The sequence below is a fragment of the Camponotus vicinus genome, unplaced genomic scaffold, assembly GCF_025532165.1.
Source record: "Camponotus vicinus isolate PSW18456_S1 unplaced genomic scaffold, iyCamVici1.0 SCAF_7, whole genome shotgun sequence".
NCBI lineage: Eukaryota > Metazoa > Arthropoda > Insecta > Hymenoptera > Formicidae > Camponotus > Camponotus vicinus.
Genome location: NW_028141979.1, coordinates 9,466,793 through 9,488,572, shown reverse-complemented (window position 1 = coordinate 9,488,572; position 21,780 = coordinate 9,466,793). Strand labels below are relative to the sequence as shown.

Below are 21,780 nucleotides of genomic sequence, written 5' to 3'. Positions count from 1 at the left end.
AAGCACGGGAACTTCGATTTAAATCGTTATTAAATTAAACCATAATGAGCAATTTAGGTGATTCATCGTGTAACCACCCCATCCATAATATTTTACAGTATCTTCCAAAAATCCATAAAGCCGAGTGCGAATGGGTAATCTTTTATAAGAGATACACAGGAAAAACTCGTTGCCCAACTCGCATGTGTTGCGCATGTTACAGACTCCGCCAGCTTCGAGCCAAACCCGAGTTAAACTTTAAAGGGACTCACGATATGGCAAGACAGAAAGAGTTTCTCGATAATTCGATTGCTTCTTTTAATTTAGTAAAAAATAATGTATTGCCTATACATAGCAAAATAAACGACGAATCATTAGATCGATTTTTACGCGTCGTAAGAAATAATTCTCATTTTGAAACACAAAGTGTGTTATATTTGGAATATCCTCATATAATTGAAGCAAGTCGTAGTGACAAAAGCTTACAAATTGTTGGAGGGAATTGCAGTGATCACTGGCAATGTATATTTTTCGACGGTACCAAGCTTCGAGTGTACGACAGTATACCTGGTTGTACATACGATAAATTGGTATCTAAAGAAAAAAATTACATTCATCGCTATTATCCACAAATAAGTGCCAATAATATAATATTTGAAAAGGTTCAAACACAACCTGATGGCACTTGTTGTGGAATTTATGCTGCAGCTTTCGCTACAACTATAGCCTTAGAAGGAAATCCTTGCAATAAGAAATTTTCCAATCGCGTGGAATATATGAGGCAACATTTTCTTAACATATTTTAACATTATCGCAGAAAATGAACTGTCGCCTTTTCCAAAGTGGTCAAAATTCCAATAAACATCTTTGGAAAAAGCCTCAAATGCAAATGACTCGTTTGCAATTTTCGGAGAGACGAAAAAATATATTATGGTTGCGTTCTCACGGGAATGGGCGACAGAGGGGCCCATTCTAATCTCAAATATATTGTATAATGAATCTCGATGTTTATTCAACTGAATAAACCTTTGACAAATAATTACATTGAATATAAGTTATATATTCAGCCTAATTACTACACGTAATATTTATATAAATATTTAAAAAATATAAAAATGTATGTATATTGTTATAAAAATGAGAGTCTGATAGAACTAACAGTAATATAAAATCAAATATAAAAATAAATAATATACAAAATATTTAAAAACAATATATATATATATTTTTGCTTTGTACGCTCACGCGCTGTAAGCGCTTACAATCATCACTCACGTCGTTCGTTTTGGGGTTAAGGTCATTCTACAATGGAGGTTTTAGCGCAGTAGCAGTAGGTCGTAGAGGACTTAGCAGTAGTTGTAGCGAAATAAACCAAATCCATTTCCTACGGCGTACGGCGTACGGCGTACGTTTTACGACGAACGGGCATGCGCAGTCACGAAAGAATGCTGCGTCCGTGAAGTGTGTGGAGTTTGTGCATATTGTCATTAATGTTAATTATAATTATTTGCGATGTCGAACGAAGAAGGTGAAGTAACTTGTGTTGAATATTATTTTGTTGATGAAAATCCGTCGGACGTTGAGCTGTTGGATCAGCGTGAGTTGATTCAGTTAGTAAAAAATAACCCGCCTCTGTTCGCCAAAACAACAAAAGAATATTCATTCTTCATCTTCTTCTTCTTCTTCTTAATTCGTATTCCAAAAATATTTTTAATAAAATAAATAATATTTTTAATAGAAGACTTGCGCAAAAACGCACACGTTTGCACTGATCCAAAAACGACAACGGATTACTCCGTTTGATACTCGATGGCTTCTGGAACTCTAACCATTTAATTTAAGCGCCTTTCAATCCGTTCTTAATTCTGATTGGTTATCTATTACGACTTACGACATGTCCAGAAGCCTTATTGTAGATAAGTTAGTCGTAAATAGACTTGCGCTTTACGGTCTACTGCCTACTGTAAGCCCCATTGTAGAATGACCTTTATATGCGTTCACAAATGGATTAATGACGTCATCGTGACGTCATAACCTTCGCTGAGAAACGCTTATTCCAGCGAGGTAGGGCAGCGTAAGCGTAAGCACTTACAGCGTGTGAGCGTCCAAAGTGAACGTGAAACACGTACATGATGGCATCCCAAAACATTCTGGTCGACTTAAAAAATGCAGATAGTGGGAAAATATATACGGTATCAGTAACGCCAGATGCCGCTTATACAGGGCGATCCCGAAAAACCTTCCGTCTGTAAAATGACGTATTCCTGACACCATTCTAAGACAATTTTTCCTTTACCAAAATTTGATTTGAAGCGTAGTTTTTGAATTATGAGCAAAAATAGTTAGTAAATCACGCGTTGGGTACGGAAGGCAGGCAGGAGCGGCGCGGGCGCAGCTGACCGCCCGACGGGTGATTACCACCGCATGAGTCGCTAACTATTTTATCTTATAACATAAAATTATGCTTTAAATAAAATTTTGGTAAAGAAGAAAATGTCTTAGAATTACGTCAGAAATACGTGTTCCTTAAAATAACGTTATTTTAATAATGAAAAGTTGTTCCGGATCGCCGGCCGTCCGACGTTGCAATCAGCTGATTGCTACACGCGATGTGTGTATGGCGGAGTGTGTGCGTAAGAGAGAGAGAGAGAGAGAGATGGGCAAAATTTTGTCCAACGCTTAGTTTTTGTATTATTAAAAGAAGTAATTAACGGGTCGGATACAAGAGGCAGGCAAGGGTAGCGCGATTCACCGTCAGATGCGGGTGCTTTTACGCGGGGCACCCGCTGCGATTAGCTGGTCGCTACATACACACATATGCGTATACATAATTCTCATTCTCTCTCACTCTCTCTCATTTGCTTACTCACTACCTTTGCTTTGTCTACTTACACCATGGGTTCTTCAATCAAACATATGGTCACGTTCGACAGCGCTGTTAGTGAAGTGTCATTTCACGGACAATAGGGTTATTTTGAATCACCCTGTATATATATGTATATATAGTAAATTTTGTAAATTTAGAATTAATTTATATATTAATTTCAGAAGAAAAGCGCAGAAAAAGTCTCAGATTAAGGGAGGCAAAAAAAACCGCATTAGAGAAAAAAGAAAGAGTTTTTAGCAACCTTCGAGGAAATAATACAAGGTATTATATTTATTATTACTATTATTACTATTATTATAATTGACAAGTTTTATTAATTTTTATGTTTAGCCAGGATAGCCATTCAAAACAAGAAAATAAAACAACTGAAGAAAAAGATTCCAAAAAAGAAAAAGGCCAGGATTCAAAAAAACAAAAAGAAAAGGAAACAAAAATTGTATCATTGTAATGTGTAAGATTGTAACCTTTCTATAATCTTACTGCAATGTTCGGTGCTGTGAGGGTAGTTTGTAAATTTAGAATTAATTTATATATTAATTTTAGGAGAAAGGCGGCGCAGTCCGCGACCACGTACTGTTAAAGAGAAAAGCTCTCTAAACAAAAATGAACGAGCTCTTGGAAATATAGAAAGCAATACAAAGTATTAATAAATATATTATTACTATTTCTCTTGATATATTAAAAGTTTTATTAATTTTTAATATTAATTTTTATGTTTAGCCAGGATTTGAAAAAAGAAAACCAAGAAAAGGAAGCTAAAAATGGAAAGGAAACTAAAAACTCTAAAGCAACTAAAGAATCTAAAAAAGAGGTAGAAGAACAAAATAATGAGGAGAAATGTGTTTGGGCAGTAAGTATATTTAAATCAAAGTTGAACGTTAAAAGTTGTCTGCTCCCCTTAATATGACTGTTATTATTAATTATAAATTTATTTATGTAGACTTATGCTTGTGCATTATGTTGCTATGAGACTCCTTATGAATATAATTTAAAACGCCACCGACAATCCAGGCGACACAAAGAAAAAGAAAAAAAAATGGTATTATTTTAATTTTTTTTATTATTATATGTGTATGTCTCTGTATGTACATATAGATAAAATACTGTCGGTAACGTAACTAACGTAACTGTATGTCGGTAATTTACTGACGCTTTTAGTTACGTTAAAATGAGGGCGCTTACCCATCGGAGTTCGGCCGCCGCTACGACATCCTCTTTAAAGTCTAGTCTACAATACGTCGTATGTCGCAGTCGGATGTCGGACGCATGCGCAATAGATTGTCGGCTGTCGCATAAAGTTGCCGCATGTCGTTGTCGTAAAGAGAGATGGTCATGTCCCATCTTTTCCGACTTACGATCTTCCCGATAACTTATTATTGCATGTACCTTTTTGATTACAATGGAGTTTACTTGTGTTGATGAAATTATTATATGATTTCGTTCGTGATAATAAATGTTTGTATGATAAATCGGATCTCAATTTTAAAAATGTCGTGCAGAAAAAAGAAATATGGTCAAAAATAAGTGAAAATTTGAAAAATGTATACCATATGGATATGTCAGGTAAATACTTCTTTTTACATTATATTTATAAATAACCATAATACATAATAAAAAATCATAAGAGGTTGATGGAGGGGATTGTGAGGGAGGAATTAGGGAGAAAGGTGGAGATTGGGGAGGTTCGGGAAAGGAGGGGGAGCACGGGTATGGTGCTAATTGCGAAGATGGGGAAGGTGAAGGATAAGAAAGAGTTGTTGGAGAGGGGATGGGAAATAAGGAGGAATTGGGGGATGGGAGTAGATGAAGACCTGACGATGGAGGAAAGAAGGGTGAGGTGGAAGCTGGTGGAAAGGGCTAAGACGGAGAGGGCGAGGGGGAGGGTAGTAGTGACAACGAATAGGAGAATTTGGATAGATGGAAGGGCATGGGGATGGGACGCGGAGAGAGATAGATAATACGAGGAAACAGAGGAGACGGAGGAGGAGAGTGATGAGTAGTAGGAAAGGGAGAGAGGGGAAAGAGGGTGAAGAAGGTAGAGAATGGAGAGGGGGTGGGAGAAGGGGAGGAGGAAGAGGGGGGACGAGTAGGGACAAGGGGGAGAGAATAGGGATAGAGGAAGAAAGGTAGGAAAAGGTGGGAGAAGGAGTTGAAGGGAAATGGAGGAAGTGGAGGGTGTCGAGAGGAGGAGTCGATAACCGCTGTGACTTTGTATAATTTTGTTCTGTTTGGTTTTACAGTTATTTTCGGTACAGGATGGAAAAGGGAAAGGAGAGGATGAGAGCGAAAGGAAATAGAAACGAGATAAGAAGAGAGATAGGACAGAGGAAGCAAAGTACAGAGAAGGATGGAAAGCGGGCAGTCACGAAAGGAAACAGAGTGGGAGAAGAAGGGTCAGGAGAGAGGAAAGGAGGGTGTGGGAGGGAGAGCTAGGAGGGGGAGGATGGGTGTGTGAGGGAAATTAGCATGTAATGGTCGCACAAGGGCCAGGTCGGGGGGGATAAGTTGTTTTATAGATTGTGAAAGGTTCGGGTACGCTCCTTTTAAAAGCGCCTTGTAACCCTAAGGGGAATCAATAAACCAATCAATCAATAAAAAATCATAATACAACGTTTTTGTACAGCTGAAGCAATTGAAAGACGTTGGTCCTCTTTAAGGGATGTTTGTTAGAGAAAACAGAAAACAAAAGTTGCCACCGTTAGGTTCTGAATATAAACCAGTAAAAGAATGGGAGCTATATCGAAACATGATGTTTTTACTTCCTCATATAGCTCATCGACGAATTTTTAATTTTTACAATATTTTTTACATAATTTTTTTATATGACTATTTTTTATTTTATTTTTGTTATTTCATTAACAGAACAAAATCATCGTATATTCCAAATCAATCAATATGCTCTCCATCACAAACAACAAGTTCTCCAAAAGTAAATAATTTGTAGCCATTCAAGGAATCTATAAATTTAGTTCATTCTCTACCGTCCTATGACCATGATTATAGTGAACCCAATAAATTTGTTGAAGGTTTGTATTTATTGCAGAAAAACTATTATTTGTAATAGCGATTTAAATACAATATAATAATGCTAAATTTAATACAATAATACATTTCTAGATAATGAACAACTAATTAATGAGGACAGTGTGATAACAATTGATCACGAACCAATAAAAAGACCTGCATGTCCACCTGCAGCAGTATAAGCAGCATACAATTTTCAGAAGCAAGTAAGAGTTCCAATTCTAAAAATTTGGAAAGTTTGCCTATATTTAAGCCTATCAAAAAAAGTCTACCAGAGATGGACAAATTTGCCAAACGTAGAAAGAACAAAAATGATCTAATTGATCGTGATTTGGTGGAAGCAAGCTCTGCAATTTCTACGGCTGTGAAAACAATTTCATCCCAATTGTCTGATGAAAATCACAAAAGAAGTGGATATATGTCCGTTTTAGAAGAAGGATTAAACTATGTTCCTGCTAAAAATAAGACTCAATGTCTTATAGAAGTACTTCAAATAATTCAAAAATATGAAGAAAGATCCTAAAATATAAGTTAAAAATTATATTTTAATATTTATTGTCAGTTTTTTTATATTTTAAATGCATTTGGTACTAACAGACAGGATGAATTACTAATCAAAGTTAATTAAAATAACTGATCTTGATATTATGGACCTTGAGTGATATAACAATAATGATATAAAATGATTTTATGCGGTAATAGCGGTCTGGGATGCTGGCTGCCGGTGATTGGCAGCGCCATTTCGTGCCATGACACTGGTCGTCGGTGGTTGGCGGCGCCATTTTCCCGGTATCGCGCCGGTTAGATATATGTTTGTGGTGACGAATGCTGCGAGTGCACTGCATTGACTGCATTAATAGTAGTGAATAACGGCATCGGAGAGTATTGTCTGAATATTGTTTAAATAATACGGACAACGTGGAATATACAGATTGTTGGATATTAATGCCGTGCCTAATCGATAAAATAGCACTAGCTGAGTACATCGTGTTGACACTCGATTTGTTTATTTTGCTAATGATAGGCTTATACGCTTTGGTGTATCTTATCTTGATTATATAAAAGCCTTAAGTAAAATTCTTCTAAGATAATTCTTTAAGAAGGGCAGTAATAAGCACGAAAGGTTATCTCTCCACGGTTGTAACCTAAGAATTAGTGATCTGATACTTTTCAAGTTTCCAGAGTTGTACCATGAATAAAGTAAGAGACTTTATAGAAGAAATGCAGAGATTGGATGACTCACCGCGTGGTCCGCCTGAGGTTGAGCCCACCTGGGCCCGCAGGCCGCCGCTAATAATGGAACCCTCTCCTGCGGAGAATCTGACCTGACCAGATGTACCAAAAGGATGCTCTTTGGAGGTGCTATCGTGTGCATCTGCTTTTAATATGCCGAGGGGTGTCACCTGCTGGGAGTGCCCACACATGCTCTCAGGGTACGGAGTTGGCTTGCGCCCTGTTGAGCATGTACTGTCGGGATGCATCTTGGGTCGTTTTCGGGAGGACGATGCCGGGGAGGATGTACCTGGGGAGTGCCGTGGTTGCGGAACAGGCTTCAACAAAATGAGGAGGTTGCGGTATCACATCAGATTTGATTGCAATGCACGTGAAGTATCTGTTGCAAGAAATCTATGTTTATAATACAGCAAGATGAAGGCAAAATCAAAGCATGCAATAATTGCATGAGAATGCCAAACATGTTCTACATGGGAAAATAGCTACTGTGTTATAATGTGTATGCTGTTTATAGTTTTAAACTTTTTTAAAAGAGCTGTGATATTTAAGATTTTTTGTTTTTTGCTCTTAATATTTTATGATTTATGTTATAATTAGAAAACCAATTTTTTAAATCTTACCGAAGTTTTTTGTAACCATTTATAAAGTAGTAGATGTTGGATCCAATGCAATAAAGAAAATATTAGAAATATAAATAAATATTAAAAATAAAAATTTGGAATTATATATCCGACTGCGATATACGACGTATTGTAGACTACGCCTAAGACGTTTTATCTCGTAACTGGCTGGCTAGTGTGTTCTAAGATTTTAATATGATAATACCTTAAGGCACTACTACAATCACGCGAAGCCTGACCTCGATTCCTCCAGTTCATTTGTCCCATCAAAATCCGTGTCTATTTCCTTTAAAGGTCAGCGCCTCCCCAACTATGTTTATTTATACATGGTCAGGTATGAACTTACAAAGTCCTTTTATCCCAAAAACTACTCAATGTTTCTCTTGTTTTCGTTTTGGTCATTCTAAAACCCAGTGTAAAGGCTATTCACGCTATATTCATTGTGGAGAGAGATCCCATGATCAAGATATCTGCTCTAAAAAAGATCCCCAACGACAGGCAGGTGAGCTTTACAGTCCCTGAGACTCGTAGGTCTTCATCCTGTATAGGGCCTACCTCTTCATCGCCGACAGGCGAGAGGCCTAAAAATGTGGCTGTTGATTTGGAAAACGATGTTTCGAAGCTTGAAGAAGGCCTTGAATGAGTTTACTGCTGGAGGCGTGGTTTACTTCTTGCGATTCCAGTAGCAAGAAGTAAAAGGAAGGCAGATAAGTCTTCCCCGGAGGTCGCTTCTGATAATGGCATCCGATCTGGAGATTACTCGGATGGAATTACCGCCTCTTTCGCAGGAGTATAAGCCGAGTAAACTGAATCTTAAGAAGAAAAAGGTGTTAGCTTCCCGGGATTCCAGGGGATTTCCCGGCAGCTGAGCAATGGAAAGTGCCTCTTCTTCGAGAATTAGCACAGATATCGAAATGAGTTCCGACTTGAGTTTTGGAAAATCAGCGATCAGAAAGTCTAAGAAGAAGAGTGTAAAGAGTAAGGAAGATTTTATGGTTATCTCCTCTGACGAGCAGGATGATGAAGAGGACTTTGCCCTGAAGAGCTCAGAATGGGGTGCAATCGAAGTAGGTGCTCTTTGGGGGCACGATTGCTTAGAAGAACTGGAGCGACTTAGAGCCAAGAGTAAAAAATGTGTAACCAGTGCCTTTTTTTAAGATTCAACAATTAACTTTGTTTTAATGGTTCATGTATAACATTATTCTCTTATTTAATATCGATAAATCAATATTAACTATGGCCTCAGCATACAACGCCCAAGAGATCCGGTGTCTAGGCGGGAATTCCCTAAAAACGCTGGAGTCAACTGTCGCGGGCAGATACGTTTGCAGACGAGCATCCCAACTGTTTTACACATCGATAGAGATCTTATTCCCCACGAGATCCTTGATGATCTTATTAAGATGTTACCTTTCACTCTGTTACGTCTCGAGCAACTCCGCAGGGTTTACCTTTGCGGGCAAGAGGTTATGACTCTCTATTTATTTTTTAGAGCAACCTGCCAAGCCGGCTACATTCTGGGACGCCGAGAGTTTTGATCGGTAGACGAATGTCTTGGTCCCGAGAGGGATTCCGGCGGAGCAAGGGTGGAAGCTGCCACAAAAATTTCGCTCTCCCGCGGCGGAAAACTCTGCGGCCCGAAGAGTCTAATTACGGCCGTCCCAACTGATAACGGCGAGCGAGAGGCGCGATACGGTCTTGCGCCAATCAAGATTAGCCACGCAGGATATTGCGCTGCCGGCGTGTCTCCCGTGGGCCTTCCGCTCCTCACTGCCTGGTGAATTCGTGACCGAAGACGACGTAGGCCCTGTACCTCTGGATCCGTCGATCGTTTCGCTACCGTGCGAGTGTGTGAACTTTTCTTTTTGGTGAGACGACGAATTTAGTAAAAGGCACCGATTTCGCGTCGCGCTCGGGTGGATCGTTGTAATTGTTTGTTATAATTATCGCTCTTGTATGTCGTGTTACGTTTGCGTGCTACGTCGAATATAGTTTTTAGTGTTTCGCGTTTCTTTTCGGGCGATTAATGAGTGAATCGATCCGTGCTCAACAGATTTTATCGCGACTCCTCAGGGAACCGCCGCCGACAGTTAATCTGTAAATCTCGCGTCCACGTGTATATGTAATTACGTCGTGTAATCCGTCTTTTCTCGTGTTCTGCGTATTCTCATACGATCGACGGTGTGTCGATATCGATCTCGTGTATTATTACGGCAATTTACAGCCTGCTGCGCACGCTGCGCGGGCTCACGATTTATTTCGTGTTGTCGTGCGGGTCGAGGGCAAGATATTTTGCGGAAAATTAAACCGAAAACGCCGCGACTTTATTAATTCGAGGGTGCCTTATGAAAGGACCAGGATACATGGCTGTTACCACCGGAAAAGCCGTGCAAATAATTAAATGTATTCCTGTTGAAGTAGTAATAAGAACAGAAAAATGTTACACTAAACTTTCTATCAGTTCGTAACAACTCATTCTTCTTAACATCTAAGTCTCGAATAATTACTAAGATTGGTAACGAAAGAGAGTGTAGCAATGAACTACCTACTCTATATTGAATCGAAAACACTTGGATCCAACTTAGGGAGAATACTCTCCAAGCCCCAGTCCTTTGCTCCGTGTACTACCCAATGAAGACGACTCAGCAGACGAAGAAGTTAACCATATACTCAACTACCTCAATAGTGAGGATTTCTTAGACTCCGTTGACGACCCTGAACTATTTTCAGAACGTAACGGTTAAATAAACATAAATAGACATTCATACAAAATATATATGTTACCATTATCCACAGTTATAAAATTGTATTAAGAATAACCAAAAATAAAGGAAAGTTATTGAAAGTTTATTTCAATATTATAAACATTCAAACAAAATTTTGTTTATTGTTACGTCCTAACGCTTCTCACTCTGTTTCCTCAGAACAGATGAGTGGGGGTGAGTGAGGTGAATCTCTCAATTTATTTTTCGAGGCAACTTGCCGGAAACACGCTCCAAGAGCATCGTGTGCAAGGTACCAGTGAGTGTGAGTGCAGTGATTCGTGAGACGCCGATTCGTTTGCACCCCTCCAAATACTCTGTCGTTGTTTATAGTCCTCACAACATCAAAGGAACTATATCTTTAGACGACATGATTCGCAGAATGCCGCTTTTCTTTTAATAAAGAATTTTTCCTACACTCTTCTACCTCAAATATATTTAGCCTCTCTATTTTCTTGAATTATTAAGTGTTCAATCTGTCTTCGGCTTCGATCACAAGAGTGAGGGCCGCCTGAGATTAGTCAATCGATGTTCATTGGGTGGCTACTGGCTACTCCTCGGCCGCTTTCGAAAAGAATTTTTTCTCGGGAGATTTCTTTTTGAATCCAGTGCTGTAGTGACGGGACGTCTTGTACATCGAAACTAATCGAAAGAGCACAGGACGCACTCTTTGAAGACAGGTTGAAACATAGAATTATAGCCCTGGTTTAGCATAGTATTATGAATAAATCTGAATTAAATAATTATATTTTATATTTTATAAATTTTATAATAATATAGCTATATTTTTAAAGAAAAATGCAGACCAAGAAACGTAATATGAGATACGTTATGTGATTTTCCCATTACTAATGAATTGATCAATAATGTACTGTCAGAAAATACACTACAGGATAAGTGTAAAAAGTTATGCTCATTGATAGAATCAATTCCCAATACGAATTATATGTTAATCTGAGAACTCACAGATTTTGAAAAATGTTTCAATACCTGGGACAATACAACTCGTCGCCACAAAACTATTCTTAGTGAAAAATGGTTAAGGCAACATGGGGTATTAATAATTCTGAAAACCATAAGTTTAATGGAGGATTCTCCACCATTAAAAGAAAATAGTTTGCGTGATCATTTCATCAAAATGATAAAACTATTACCTCCTAGACTAAAATGGAATATTTCTACAAAAAATATATTCAAGAAAGAAATTATTGATGACGGTTTCATCTCTAGGCCTTATTATAATTATATTCAAGGATGTCATATTGCTCTTTCAACAATAGGAGGATTCTTAGTCTTTCGTAATTAATTATATGATATACTTGTTTGAGTTGAATCCATAATTATCCGAATAATTCACATTTAATTTATTGTGTTCGAATTTGCAATTATTTATTTTATTTTTCTTATCAATTATCTATTTGTATTCAATTTTGCGTTATATTTGTATCTTTATTTAAATTATATTCGAGCGAGTTTCTGTCCTTAGCGTGCCTTTAAAATGCTCTTCCGCGCAACTCGAGTCTCGCTCCCACCCTTCGAACGGATCTTTTTCAAAAAGAACTCGCTTGATCAACGTTCAAGACGGGTCGAACTGACACCTTTATTCTCAGAGAACTTGCGATTAAAAGGTATAGATCAATCGGTTGTCGGTTCGAGGGCTCCTATCTAAGAGCAAAGAAAAGGAACGTTGCGGTCTCGAGTGACTCGTCTTTCGGAAGTCTCGCGAGTGAACCGGAACTCGGAGAGGACGTCTCAGAACTTTGAATAATTAATCTCGATCATTACGTCGAGTGTTCCGACGGTGTTCAAGTTCAGCCTAGCGGACTTCGTGTTTCCGCGTGCCGAATAGCCGTAACCGTATCTCGAACTCAATTATCGAATGTACGCTGCGCCTTAACGTTGTTAACAGGGGACAATCCAATAAATGATTATTGCAAAATCCGACAAGCTAATTCAAATTCTAACGACTTCTCCGTCCGATCATCACATATCCGTCTGTCTCTTTCTATCCGTATATCGTCTCGCGTTCTCGACTGTTTACTTTTCCACATCCCGTTGTCGATCTCTTTCTCCTCTCGCATCCTTCACTCTCTCTGAGTGATACCGGCGTTTCTGTGCTCGCGCATCATTCAATTTCGCGCGTGAACAGAGGTCAAGTCGAGTGAGAAGAGATGTGTGACACAAAACTAATAGTTCCAATTAATATGCGAAGCATATATTAGAAATATTTTAGCTTTCAAATAACCAAAAATGAGCAAATCTCTAAAACACACAGAATATGCATTTTATGCAGAAAATATATGTATAATACGGGAAGATATGACAAACGCGACAGATTATTTTGTTGCAAATATTGTGAGAATTAATAATTTCATATTACGTTCTTTATTAGTAAATTCTCAACAAATTTAAATTTTGATAAAATTTTGCTCGCATTCGAGTACACGTGATAATAATTCTAGAATTTCTAGTAGAATAGAATTCATTATTATACCATTTTTAATTAATTAAAATATTAATTGAAACCTATCTGTATCTGTAAAATTTAATTCATACAAAATTCTATATTTTTAATCTTAGTTTTTAATTAACAAAAATATACTGTGAAATTTTTCATCGGCAAAAAAAATGACTTTCTGTGCGTCAAATTGCAATAATCTTATTCATTAAATAAGATTAATTTATTAATTACAATCGACACGAGTTTAATTTTTATTATCAAACAGAAAAACTAATTAAGAAGAGGATACAAAATAACGTTACATTAGAGATATCATCGATTTTCTATTTCTGAATATGTCTTAATCTGTCTCAATATGTCTCGACTTGTACCTTCTGCTATATGCATTAAACTGCACGGATATCTTCACTTATTCAATCGTAACTATTATTGCTGTGCTTGTTACTGTGCTATCTACACTCTTTTTACTCAAACATAAATCAGAAGCACACATAGATCTAAATCTCTCGACGTCCCGAGGTATAGCTGGCATCGCAGGTTGCCTCGAAAAATAAATTGAGAGATTCACCTCAGTCGCCTGCATAGGTAAGCCTTGCAGATCTGTTCTGAGGAAACAGAGAGTGAGAAGCGTTAGGACGTAACGAATAGTTATTCACCGTATAAAACTGTATTAAAAAGAAAATCAAAAATAAAAAAAAAGCTGTTGAAATAAATTCAAATTCATTCTGCCATACATATATCCATTTCCTTGAATAAAGCACACATAGATTTAAATCTCTCGGTGTCCCGAGGTATAGTCGGCATCGCAGGTTGCCTCGAAAAATAAATTGAGAGATTAATCTCACTCGCCTGCACAGGTAAGCCTTGCAGATCTGTTCTGAGGAAACAGAGAGTTAGAAGCGTTAGGACGTAACAATAAGCAAAATTTTGGTGGCAGCGGTGGGATATGCCAAAATATCTATGCTTCTGATAGAGGGAATGAATGTTCGGTGAATGAATTAAAATCTTGAAGACATCTTAACTAAAGTCTAAGAAAGACTAATCATACATAAAATCGAATAACTGACTTCAAATTCACCATGCAAACTTGTTCAAGTTCAAGTTCAGCCAGTTCTGTAGCAACCGGAGCCACTAAAAGAAACAATATACCTCCAAAGAACCGGATATATGGTCGTCACCACCGGAGAAGCTGTACAAATAATCAAGTGTGTTCCTGTTGAAGTTGTGATAAGAAGAATAGAAAAATGTTACGCTGAACTTTCTATTACTGTCCGTAACAATTCATTCTTCCTCACGCCTAAATCACGGATAATCACCAAAATTGACAATGAGAGAGAATGCAGCAATGAACTACCTACTCTGTACAGAATCGAAGACACTTGGATCCAACTTACTCCCCACATACAAGTTAGACAATTACCTCCTCAGCAATTAAAACCCATGGCTGCTTTAACATGGAGATATCTTACTCCAGGTCCCTGGCTATAAGTGGAATTTATTCCGAAGCTGATTTAGAAAAGCTACGAAACCACTGTGGCGTCCCGCCACATAAAATTTTTTCTTGATTAAAAACTTATAAAAGCTCTACTCACTTTATGCACATACAAGTTATTATGATTCTATATAAAACGTTTTATACATTGTTCCGTACCAGGATAAACGGGAAGAACCGAAAATTTTACAGAAAGGCGAGGGCGCGCCATAAATGCGGCCCTGAAGGCCGCAGGATTAATTGGGCCACGCGACGATCCTGAGGAATGCGCCACAGGTAGCCCAAATACACATTAATTCGCCGGTGAATCCGACGGGCCTTTCGCTCGTCACTGTTCGGTGAACCGGCGACGAGGACGAGGGCCCGAAAATATCGATCTTGGATGCCGAGGGCACGAAGAAGCTCCAGGAGCCACCGGTGAGATGAGCGTCGACCTCATCTGGCTGCTTTTCTTTTTCGTATTATCAAGTAGAATTCACTCGAACAATTTCGGTGCCGTGTTGCTGCCGTCATTAAATTCTTTTAAAAATTTTGTGTGCTTTCGAGAGATTTGCATATTAGAGTATGACGGCCGGCCGAAGGACTTTGTTCGAGCTCTCTTAAATTAAGTGCCCTCTCTTCCGGATTATTAACGCCGACAGTCAATTTATTTGTAGAATTTTGTGTAAAATAATTGTTAATTGAGATTGTTGTTCGCGCGAGCTCACACACGCATGTAATTACGGATTTTCGATAGCTGGCAATTACGTCGCAGCATTGACTCGTATATTCAAGTGATTCGGCCGTGATTATTGTTCCGATATTTTATGTAATTGTTTGCATTTTATGTAATATGTTTTCGTGTTAATTTAACAGGGTTACTTTTCGAGTCCGAGACGACTTCCGCACATAGCCGTTCGAGATATCCGCAATAGGATTAATCCTATTAATTTTATAAGTAAAGTTTTATAAGCATTATAACGTATTAAATTAGAAGTCTTATGAGATCATGACCATGAGACATTCGGCGTGCATCTTTATATTACGTCAGCAAAGCATACACTTCGCTAAGCCAAAAGAATATTCTCGAAGTAATATTTAATAAGCCATAAGACACATATAAAATAATGATAACAACTCAAATCTAGTCTTCCTAAAGCCACATTTAAGCACATAATAATTAACTATTCACTCGCTAACATTATACTGTTAAGGAAGAAAAGACTTTTATTAAATTTTATACAAGCAAACGCGTAAAAATGTAACAATTCACACGTTTCAATTCAAAAAAGCAGAAAAGTGAAAGAATAACATTAGTATGTGAAAAAGAAATGGAATTAGCAGATATAAAAATTAATCATGAAATCGAGATGTATAAGCTTAAAAAGGAACGAGAAGTTTAATTAATCAAATAACGATTGAAAAGTTCTTCTTAGAAAAAAGAGAATTACAAGAGAGTCAAATTAGCAAAATTTTATGCTCAGAAAGAGATGTAAGCAATGACTTCTCTTTTAATTAAAGAAACAATTATTTTAAAATAAATTAAATTTTAGGAGAGAACATTATGTCAGATGATAATGACAAGTTTTAAAGAGATAGGAATAAGTTTTCTATATATTCTACGAAACTCTATGTTCAGAACCCATACTACAATACCCAGATTTTTCTCAATCCTTTATACTAACTACTGACGCATCTGGATACGCTGTTGGAGGCGTACTCAGGGATAATCGGGAAAGATCTACCTATCGCCTATACTTCAAGAATTTTAAATTCAGCAGAACAAAAATATTCCACCATCGAAAAGGAATGTCTAGCCATTGTTTACTGTACCAATCATTTTCGACCATACTTATACGCACGAAAGTTTACTATCATCACTAACCATAAGCCTTTGGTATGGTTACATTCAATCAAAGACCCCTCCTCTCGATTGTGGAAATGGAGAACTAAAATATCTAAATATCAGTAAGAGATACAATACAAGAAAGGGACTCTGAATAACGTTGACGCCCTCTCAAGAAATCTGCCCATTAACGTAGCCATTCCACTATTCGTAGTCGATGAAAAAGAATATTCATCAAATGAATCTATATTCTCGCCTAGACCGCAAGATTTCAGTAATAAATTGAAGGCACGCGGAAATCAAAATAAAGGACCCAGTCATAGAAATATGAAGAATAACCAAAGCCTTGCGAGAATTCCAGCTCCAACAGAACAAGAAATGGAAAGTCACGAAGATGATAATAATTACGGAGTCATCATTGAAGAAGTTGTAGACTCCGAGGGAAGTGAAGACACACAAGCAACAACGGACGATAACGCAGACTACATAGAAATCTTCGATTCCAATATTATACCCTATCCCCCTGTTCCTCCACCTTGGAGTCAAGCCCGAATTCGAGAAATCAGAGACGGCCTGCTGAAACAAAAAGGTACTCACTTAATATTTGTTTATCTAAATGGAACACCTTACGACAGCGGTGCCAAGCTGTATCAGGAAGCAAATTTACTCCCTATATATAAGGATTTGACATACGAAAGAGCTAGAATATGTACGGTGAAGGGAAATACAGTAATCGCCCTTCCCATCAAATATAACAATCAAACTCTCGTGGAAGCACAAAATTTAAAGAACTGCTTATGTTCACTTGTAGATGTTATTACTGAACTTACTCTTTTCATTGAGCCTTAATAAAACAGACCGTTTTGATGATTTACCATGGTCATATATATTAAATCAAGTTAAGAAATATTTGCAAGAAATTTCCATCGACATAACTGTCTGTCTGAACATAAGAAGATACATAAGAAAACTATCGGTCCTTGGTTGTCATCTAAATTTAAAGAGGATGTCGATATTGCGTTATATGATATATCGCAATTTAATAGATCCCCGATTACCGATTTTTCGAAAACTATGGTACTTGTTGGACCGACAGGAATCGGTAAAACGCAGTATGCGTTGGCACATTTTAAAAATCCTTTATTGATCAGAAACAAAAATGATTACATTCGTTACAGTCGTCACACAGATGGCATTATTTACGATGATTTATCGTTTACAAGTTGGAATCCTATGACGTTTTTACACATGGTCGAAAACGAAACAGCTATAACGCAAGACGTTAAATTCGGACACGTTCAAATACGCGCGAATATTCCAAAATTTATTCTCGTGAATTCGAAGGAATTACTATGGCCTCGAGACATAATAAAAGAGACTAAAGATGCATGTCTCAGACGCATGATAATACACTACATGCATTCGCCTCTATAACATAAAGTAAATGTCAGGTGATAATTGATTTTTTCTTAGTTTTATCTTTATATTTGTTCAATAACATCAAACGAGTGTTAACTGCAGTTTATTCTTTTCCACAGATAGATATATGGCCAGAGGATCCTTGGGATGAATTTGACGTATTATAGATGCGGGAACGTTTATCAAAACTTTCGGGACTACGGTTCCCATTATCGGAAAATTACTGGAGGAATCCTCCTGCCAAGCAGCGGCAGTCCAATGTGCTTTTATATGAGATGTATACGCTAAATAAATCTTAATATTCGATACACCTCTGGGAACATTCTTATATAACTCGTATACGCGGGGGTATTTAACCACGGTCTCGGTGGTAGTAAAGTCATGATCCACACCATCTGCGTACGAATGAGATAAAAATTCGGCTAATGTTGGATAATACCAGAGTTAACGGATTTGGTGGTTTTGTTGTATACTTTATACATAATTCGTCGAGTAAGAACATACTCGATGATATATCCATACCGTAGGATATTCCTTCATTAAGATTGGTTGTATATCCAGAATTTGGCATCAAAGAATCGTCGTCAGTTTCCGTAGCGACTTGAAGATTCGGAGTGAAAGCTACCTCAAATATCGGATCGTCTTTGAATTGAATACCTCCCGACGCGTCGCATTCGATGGTGACGGAAAAATTGCCTAATTGAATAGAGACCGAGTCTAACTTTCCCCAATAACAATATAAAAAAACCCTAGTTTGCTATGGAAGTGAAATATACGCATATATATATACGCATATATATATACAAATTATATACTATATTCACCGAATATGTTAAAAGCGCTACTGAGATACCTATATCAAGTATTCAATACATACGTGCATACTAATATCATAACTGCGATTATATTCAATAAGATATGTACTCATATATATATATATATATATATATCCGCTCCATCATAAATATATATATATATATATATATATATATATATATATATATAGATCTTCATCCTTAAAAATGTACTCGCTATTCATGTAATCATAAAAATGTAATACACATATACATCCACATGCACTGAAATTGTAATCATTTCAGACTACCATGACACCTTTGATCCTATTTCTGGAAAACTATGAAAAAGAATATCCAAGATTTCATTAGAATCTGTCGTGAATGCCAACTGAAAAAATTAATGCGTATAAAAACCAAACAACCCATGGTCATCATCGACACACCTGGGGCCACTTTTGATAAATTATCTCTGGACATTATGGGCCCCCTTCCCATAACTATTAATAACAATCAATACATACTAACAATGCAAGATTTGCTCACAAAATATTCTATAGCAGTGCCCTTAAAGGAAGCCACCTCTTTAATAATTGCGGATGTTTTTACGAAAGAATTTATCTGCATTTATCTGGCACACCACGCGCTATACTAACCGACCAAGGAACAAATATTTTATCTGCTTTAATACGACAACTAACCAGAAAATTTCGTATACAACACTTTAAAACTACTGCTTATTACCCCCAATCTAATGGATTGCTAGAGCGATCTCACCATGTCTTAACCGAATACTTAAAAATCCAAATAGATAAAGAAACGAACTGGGATGAGTACATCAAACTCGCCATGTTTTCATATAATACCAGTGTCCACGAAGGCACGAAATACTTCCCCTACGAGTTAGTGTTCGGTCGTATAGCTCGATTACTCTCCGCTCACCCCATCATTGAAGAAAATATTGGGCCTACATATCATGACTATATTACTAGTCTTTTTAACAAGATAAATAATCTGCAAGCGCAAGCCAAACAAAACCTTGTACAAGCTAAAGAACGAAGTAAGCGATATTATGATCGCAATCTAAACCCACAACAACCTAAAAGGGGAACACATGTATTCCTATTGAAGGAACCACGAAAGGGAAAACTCGCTGACCAATATACTGGTCCTCATGAAGTAATCGAACTTTTACCCCCTTGTAATATCAAAATCAGAGTAGGAAACCAGACTCGAGTAGTGCATATGAACAAGATCAAACTGTCACACCATCAGCCAGGATGAAGTAGTAGTCAAAATCCTTTGTTACAGATGCTCTGGCATAGAAGGCCAACACAGCCAAGACTGGACGCAGCTATCTTAAATCGAATAAAGGAATCCTTCCTATTCGCCCATTACGTCCACGTGACGGGAGCCCTCTGCCTCCTAGATGAGACAAATTTATGTAAGGGGTGCTATACCCGACTCCGCACCAATATCATCAGACAATAATATCGACCTCTGCAGAGACATTTCTTCGTAAATAGCCATATCATCCGAAACGACTACTGTTCAGTGTGCGACACAACGGTCATCGAGACAAAACCCCTCGATAAGTGCATCTCCTGCACACTGACGGCGTATGAGTTTCTGGACCTTTTATATAATACTTCGACCTCTGTCAATAGCTATAATTATCCCCTAGTTCTAAACGTGTATGATAGGACCCCTGTGTCATAGGGCATGCCCTTTACCGGCACAGCCTGCTGCATAGAAATTAAAGGATACCGATACGACTCCTTGAATATCTATCTGTGTGAACTCTGTTATCTCTACGTGTTGCCTGTGAGACTGCAACTACCTCTAATATCTCTTCATTTTCTTTCTCCGGGACCACGCCACATCGATCTTCATTGCGCTCATTGCTCTCGAACGCTTGTTATACAGAGATCTTTAGACCAGTGTCTCATCTGCACACGAGATATTATTGAATTTCTGTCTATATCTTACTTACTTTCCCTAAATAATGTTCTATAATGTCTCTGCCTTCTCTCAATGCTGTATGCATCAAATTGCATGGCTATCTTAATCTGAATAATCATAACCACTATTGCTGTGCTTGCTATTGCCTACTACACACTCCCTGCAATCAACGATTCTTCTTCCCAATAGACACCCACATCATCTCCATTGCCCCACATCCCTATAGGACGATCTGCTCCTACTGCCAACGTCCCATCACTATATAAGACCATTATCCAGCTGCTCTATCTGCACCAGGAACATCGCCCAAATATTTCGAGAAACCAACCTCTCCTATCTTTCGATTAGTGAAGAGACTCCTCCAACCTCCCATCCTTAAAAGGTAAATATGCTACCTGATGCATACCCAAACACCTTATATCATACTGTGCACGAGGATACTACGAGGATACTTTAACGGATACTATTCTATGAGGCAAGGCCTTTACTACTGCTCGTCATGTAGGATATACGCAGACCATGCGTTATTTTACATAAATTATCATAGTATCTCAGAAAATTTTTCCAATATTAGCCATTCCACGTGCTGCGTATGTGACGATAAGGTGTCTTGCATAACTCCTATAACTGGTTGCAGACGGTGCTTCTTAAATTACCTGGAAGGAGAGCGAGAAAGGGAACTCGCTAGAGAATCCCAGTTAAGCAGATCAATATGAATAACGCTAGAAACTCTTTTTGCGATCACCCTATCCACGAATTACTGCCCCATTTCCCCAACCTCCACAAAGAAGAATGTAGAAAAATAATTTTCTACAAAAGATACACCGGGAAATCCCGCACTCCCACTCGCATATGTGGTGCATGCTACAGACTTCGGCAACTACGAAATAAACCTAACTTGATCGTCTGTCATTGGGTAACTTTTGAGGATATAACCCTCGCTAAATGCAAATACTGTCAATCCACCTTAGAGACTACCCGTCCCATTTTCCAGTGTCAAGATTGTATATATTCCTATTTCGAAAGAGCACTATTCGAAAAAAATCAAGGAAGGGATATAAACAACCTAAATGCCTTTGCTTTTTGCAGGACGCACAGGCAAGGCATATACGCTTAAAAAATGTGCCCGCCCTCGAAACCTAAAAGGGCTACTCACCCGCTACTAGACAGCTCGGTTTTTAACAGTCTCCACGTAGACTGTGTAATCAAATAATGACGCACGACGTCCTAAGCGCCAATAGCCCTCATCTCATCTGCACAGATTGTTATAATCCCGCAATTTATAACAGGGTCTTAACACAATACTCGCACACATTTCAATA

At 37.9% G+C, this 21,780-nt stretch overlaps 1 protein-coding gene and 1 pseudogene across 4 annotated transcripts in view; one reads left to right on the top strand and one right to left on the bottom strand.

Annotated features, from left to right (window-relative positions):
* The first annotated feature begins 4,265 nt into the window (after positions 1–4,265).
* Positions 4,266–6,643, top strand: LOC145975030 (uncharacterized; annotated as a pseudogene).
* LOC145974507 (uncharacterized) overlaps positions 4,426–21,780 on the bottom strand; it is a 70,417-nt gene continuing 53,062 nt past the window's right edge. Inside the window, exons 4-5 of one of the 4 annotated variants that reach the window (XM_083104381.1) lie at positions 7,134–7,440; positions 4,426–7,050 (exon numbers count right to left, since the gene is read on the bottom strand). In XM_083104381.1, coding sequence (XP_082960507.1) covers positions 7,043–7,050; positions 7,134–7,440 — 315 coding nt within the window. In that variant the 3' untranslated portion in view covers positions 4,426–7,042. Of the gene's footprint in view, positions 7,441–21,780 lie in introns of all 4 variants that reach the window. The other 3 variants (XM_083104379.1, XM_083104380.1, XM_083104378.1) reach the window with 3 other exon arrangements.